General features: G+C 41.5%; 1 protein-coding gene across 4 annotated transcripts in view; it reads right to left on the bottom strand.

The window, feature by feature from the left end:
- LOC106536125 (WD repeat-containing protein 7) overlaps positions 1 to 5,856 on the bottom strand; it is a 14,300-nt gene that overhangs the window by 1,595 nt on the left and 6,849 nt on the right. For 2 of the 4 annotated variants that reach the window (XM_014033321.1, XM_014033320.1), the window contains exons 10-16: positions 5,152 to 5,277; positions 4,442 to 4,462; positions 2,655 to 2,802; positions 2,340 to 2,455; positions 2,101 to 2,233; positions 583 to 803; positions 295 to 490 (exon numbers count right to left, since the gene is read on the bottom strand). In XM_014033321.1, the coding sequence (XP_013888775.1) occupies positions 295 to 490; positions 583 to 803; positions 2,101 to 2,233; positions 2,340 to 2,455; positions 2,655 to 2,802; positions 4,442 to 4,462; positions 5,152 to 5,277 (961 nt within the window). The remainder of the gene's footprint in view (positions 1 to 294; positions 491 to 582; positions 804 to 2,100; positions 2,234 to 2,339; positions 2,456 to 2,654; positions 2,803 to 4,441; positions 4,463 to 5,151; positions 5,278 to 5,856) is intronic. The other 2 variants (XM_014033322.1, XM_014033323.1) reach the window with 2 other exon arrangements.

Raw genomic sequence — 5,856 nt, 5'->3', positions numbered from 1 at the left:
AAGCGAACCATGAAATGTCTGAAGATCTGCTTTTAACTGACTTAATAGATTCAATATTGAAATCAGACAAAAAAGAACAGTATCATCAGCATACATTAAAATATTTGAATACTTCAATATTTTTGGAAGGTCATTTATGTATAATAGGAAAAGCAATGGGCCCAGTATGCTACCCTGCCCTCTTGGGTTTTTAATGAACTGCGTTGTTTGTAAACAGCTTTATAAATAAAGTTTCATTGTTTTAAATGAACCCAGAGATATTCTCATCAGGATCTAGATCCCCCCAGTCCTCACCTGTGTCCATCTGCCAGACGTAGACTGAGCCGTCGGAACAYCCCACCACCAGGTAGTCGTCGGCCGGGCGCCACTTGATGACCTGGATGGGGAAGAGGTGTCGCGACGCCAGCATGATGCACTTCCTCTCCCTGAGGCTGAGCAGACCCACGGAGTGATCGCTGGCCACCGAGCAGACGCAGTGCTGCACCCGGGTCTGCAGAGAGAGAGGAGAGGGGGATCAGAACCCTCYGAACCGGAGCAGAAAGTGGGTCGACAGGCAGGAAATGCGTGGTCGGCGCCTCTCACGCTGCAGTTTTCCGGTGGGATGATGAGCTGCGTGATCTCGCCGCCGTGGACGCAGAAGATGTGCTTCATCTCTCCGGTGAAGATGTCCCAGACGATGACGGAGAAGTCCACTCCTCCGGACACCAGCGAGCGCTGGTCGTAGCGGGGGGACACCTGGTACGGGTACAGCACGCAGGTCACCTTGTTGCGGTGACCCCGCAGGGTCCTGTGGGGGGGCCAGCCTGCAGGACCCAAAGACAAAACTGTTCTTCAAGAGGGAAACATTAAAACAGCTGAAGGTCTTCACAGGAGAAGACTGAAGATCAGCTGTTTTAGACACCTTTAGCTTAACTAGCTTTTTGCCACTTATAGCTTAACTAGTTTTTTACCACTTTTAGCTTAAAGCAAACCCTTTTCCACTTTTAGATTTTAGCTAGGAATGTGTTACTTCTGACTTGTYGTTACCGTTTTGCCACTTTGATAGCATCTTACAACATTTAGCTTTTAGATAGTATTTATCTACTTTTAGCTGACTTTTTGCCACTTTAGCTTTAAGCTAACACTTTTCTACTTTTAGCTTCCAGCTAGGAATGTGTTACTTCTAACTTGTAGTTACTGTTTTGCTATTTTGATAGCATCTTACAACATTTAGCACTTAATTAGCAATTTACAACATTTAGCTTTTAGAAAMTGTTCATCAACTTTTAGCTAACATTTTGTTGCTTTCAGCTATTAGCTAGCCTCTTGCTATTTCTGGGTTTTAGATAACTTTTTGCTACATTCAAGGTTTACTCAACTTGCTCCTTATGGCTAGCTGGTGTTTTTTTAGCTGGCCTTTTGCTACTTCTTACTTCTAATAAAACTGATACTTTTAGTTAGTCTTTAGCTACTATGAGTTTTAACTTGCCCCTTTTGACATTTAGCATTTAGCTAACTTGTAAGTTTACATTTAGCTAGCCTTTTCCCAATTTTAGTTTTTAGCTAGCCTGTTGCTGCCTATAACTAACTGGTTTTTACTTCTAGCTTTAAGCCAACGTTTTGTCATTTTTGCCTTTCAGGTAGCCCTTTGCTACATTTYSRACTTAATTAGCAATTTGCAACAATCAGCTGTTAGTGTCCACCAACTTTAGCTGACCTATTGCTAAATTTAGTTWTATCTAACATTTTGCTACTWACAGCTAGCATTTTGTTACTTTTAGTTTTAAGCTAGTCAATTGTTCCATCAGTTGTTATCTAGCTTTTTACTATATTTTCTTTCTGTTACTGCTCATAGCTAGCCGGCTGCTACTTTTAGCTGGCTTTTTTGGTACTTTTGACTTCTAGGCACAGATCTGTTCTGCTAAATTTAGCTTTTAACTAGTCTTTGATTACATTTAGCTTGTTGCAATTCTTTATAGTTTTAGTTTTTAGCAAACATTTGCTTCATTTAGCTAGGTGGTACTTTTAGCTGGCCTTTTGCCATTTTAGCTTTTAATGATAATTTTGTTARATTTAGCATGTAGCTAATATAACAAAGTATTTGAAGCCCCCCCTCCTCACCCCTCCTCAGCATGTGCTCCCCCTGCAGCAGCTGAACGATGGCGGTCTGAGTGGCGGGAACCAGGATGATGCTGCCGTCTTCTCTCCCGCAGACCAGGCGACCCTGAGACGGGATGTAAACGCTGGCCGTCACCTGAGGACACACACACACACACACACACACAGACACGCACACACTGAAACAAATCAAACTCTTTTGTCTTTTAAGACCAAACACTGGAGCAGTTCTGCGCTCAAACCTTGATGGGTTCTTCTTTTCCCGGCAGGACGCTGAGCTGGTCGATGATCCCGGAGGAGACGGGCCTCAGGAGGTCGAAGGCCTCCTGGAGYCTGACAGTGGACGTCACCTGCAGCTCTGCAGACAGGAACAAAACCCACGTAAAACACAACAGGCCAGTGATTCCTGAAGACCTGACAGCTTTCTTCCTGACGAAGTCCTTAAATGTTTTTATGCTAAATGCTAACAGCCTATGAAACTGCCGAGTAAGCCCTTTATTTGTGTCGGACTTTGTTTTGTTTTAGTTCTTTACGTACACCATCACAGTCATCCTTACCTGCGGTTGTCCCTGCCGGTTGTCGRGGCGAGGTGTCCGGAACGCTCCACAGGGACAGCCGACCAGCCGAGTCCCCCTGGATCAGCAGCTTGTGGAAGGGTTCCCGCCGGCCGAAGAAGAACCGGGTCACYGGAGGACAGATCAGGAGCTGGAGAGTTAAAAAATAAATGTTTTTCTTCATTCAGGTGCGATAAAATGTCATTCGACCTCCTGAGACCCCGTGTCCTCATACGAGGACATTGCATTTTTGCCTTCTTTTTGGCCATTTGGTTTCATTATAGGCGCTGCCAGCACCGCCTAGTGGTCACATGACAACATTACACTCACTTCAGTGAAAACAAGATGGAAACGATCTCAATAAAAAGATTCTACAACTCTCGTCAGAAACATGGACATGGTATTAATATAAATATAAATCTTTATCCTGCTTAAATTCATATATCTACGCTACATCTTTAGCTTCATATGGTATACAAATTTGACAAATTCTTGCAATTGCAGCTAGGGCTGCCACAAATTATTATTTTAATAATCGATTAATCACCGATTATTTATTCGATTAGTCGACTAATCGAATCATACGTTAATTGAATATAAAACATACAGCTTATCACGTCAGAATGTAGCTGCTATTGCATAAGCATCGTTAGATTTTAGCTATATGCTAACTAAAAATAATTGCTGTGGAAGGTAAGTTCTGCTCTGCAGATATTACACAGGTTTCTCRTTCATTTTCTTKAAATGATCCCACACTTTGAGCTCTGTTGTCAGGTAGCCATGATACCAGAGCCTGTCTGTATAATGTCTTGTGACGTCCACGGCCTACCCCAGTTACCACTACTGTGCATGTGTGTCAASGACAGAAAGGCAGATGTGGCAGTGGAAGCTGTCAAAGCAGTTTGGAGAGAAAAACAAAGTAAAGAACAACAACAAAAACAAGAAAACGATTAATCGATTATTAAATTAGTCGATTAGTTGTCGATTAATCGTGGCAGCCCTAATTGTAGCAAAGTAAAATGTTGGTAAAAATGAAGTCCTCATGTGAGGACAATGGGACTATATTTTGTTATTGACTTTGCCATGAAGTTGGACAAATCTGAGAATATTTACAACAGTTTACAAGCGCAAATAGTTAAATAAGTGGTACATATACAATAATTGGCTGCTGTATCCCCAAAATCAATCAGGAAAATTGTTCCTCAGAAAAGTTATGATGAAGTTTCTCAAGTTTCAGGAAGTGTAACATTCTTAGACCCAGCGTCCTCATATGAGGACATCGTTTTATGCAAGAAAACACCTCCTGTATCATGACAGAGTCTAGTTATTATACTTATTAGGTCCTACTAAGCCCAGGTATCTAGGAGAAAGACAAAAATGCAAACAGAAGTTTGGGTCTCAGGAGGTCAATAAAGTGAAACAGGAAGTGGTTGGTTTTGCTCGTGAGTTCTCTTCAAACAAACAGAAACACGACAAACAGAACAGAGGAGAACCAACCAGCTCTGATTCAACATGGAGTTATCAATGTTTCAAACTTGTTTCTGTGTTCACAGCCGGTGGAGTGTTGTGACGATCCATCACAGAGAGCCTGGTGAGGGGGTGTTGGAGGAAAAAAGATGCTGCTGTTGTCGTGGCAATGGGGACAGTCGTARGGAGGTTCAGGAGGCAGGAGAGTGAAGTGTGTGTGGGTGAGCCGAGAGCATAACACAAACGTGAGGAAACAAACCCAACAGCTGTGATTCAGTCAAACCAGACGAGGGAGGAAGAAACGGGCAGTACAAAAACTTTACCATCCCAACTTTTATCGGAGCCTGAATCAAAGGAATGAACGGATATTAAAAAATGAAATCAAGACATAAAAACATGTTTTCATCAATCCTGAGCTGTGGCTGAATCCAGAGGTGGGCACAGCTAACCAAAAAGTTAGCCTCACTAACCACTAATTCATTAAACAAGAACCATAGCTCTGCTAACGCTAATCTGCTAAACAGACAAAACAAATTAGTGGAAGCTAACGCTAGACCACTAAACAGATAAAAATTAGTAGAAGCTAACGCTAAAACAGATAAAAATTAGTGGAAGCTAATGCTAAACAGGTACAAATTATTGGAAGCTGTCGCCAAACCACTAAAAAGGTACAAATTAGTGGAAGCTAACGCTAAACCACAAACGCTAAACCTCAAAGCAGGAACAAATTAGTGAAAGCTAAAGCTAACCGCTAAGACGACTGTCACACAAACCTGTTGTTAGTTTTTTATTGATTTAATTTGAAGGTGGGCTAACTTGTGACACTTTCCCTTCCAAACTGACTGAATCTAAAGAGGTTGTCTCGATCCTTCACATATCTTTGGTCGGTTAAAGAGTGTTGGTTCTAAGCAGCTCTGTTCACATCTTCATCAGGATGATTTCAGAGGAGGAGGAGGAGGAGGAGGAAGAGCGGGGCAGTGCTTCAGTGGAAAGAAAGAATAAAAACCAGAGGTTTTGTTTTTATGGAGCTTACAGGAGCCTCTAAAGGCCGGTGTCGGTAAAGCTGCTGAGGGGTGTACAGCTCCAAGTCGTACCCGCTGGGAGGAAGGCACACCACCTCCTCCTCCTCCTCCTCCTCGCCTCCTCCCTCTACTTCCTTCTGAGAAGCGAGGGAGGTGGGGAACGATACGGAGGAGGTGTGGAAGCAACAAAAAGACAAAAATAAGACAAAACGAACTAAATTAATTAAAACAAGCTGAAAAAAGCTACAATTTACAAAACAGATGCTTAAAAATAAAAATTTGCCAAACCATAGCCAAAAGCTAAAACCAGTGACACACAGGCTAAAAGTTAATAATAGCAAAAATGTAGCCTCAAGCTAAAGTTAGCAAAACAAAAAATCAAATTAAAATGTTAAAAATAAAAGTGGAATTCCTAAAACCATCAAAATTGTAGCTAAAACCTAAACTTGGAAAATCACAGCTAAAAACTTTGAATCAGCAAAACAGTAGCTCAAAGCTAACATCAGCACAACAGTAACTAAAATGTATTATAAGCAAAACATTAACTAAAAGCAAACCAAAGATAGCAATCCATCTGTTAAAATATTAGCAATAACAGTCTAAACATAAAACTAGCTCAACAGAAGCTAAAAGCTAAAGATAGTAAAATGGTAGCCTAATTTTAAGAAAACCACTGCTAAATAAAACTTGTAAAATCGTGACTGAAAGCTAAAGCC

Source organism: Austrofundulus limnaeus, unplaced genomic scaffold (assembly GCF_001266775.1).
Source record: "Austrofundulus limnaeus strain Quisiro unplaced genomic scaffold, Austrofundulus_limnaeus-1.0 Scaffold1695, whole genome shotgun sequence".
NCBI lineage: Eukaryota > Metazoa > Chordata > Actinopteri > Cyprinodontiformes > Rivulidae > Austrofundulus > Austrofundulus limnaeus.
The sequence above is the reverse complement of the archived record's forward strand: the minus strand, read 5'-3'. Positions and strand labels throughout refer to the sequence as shown.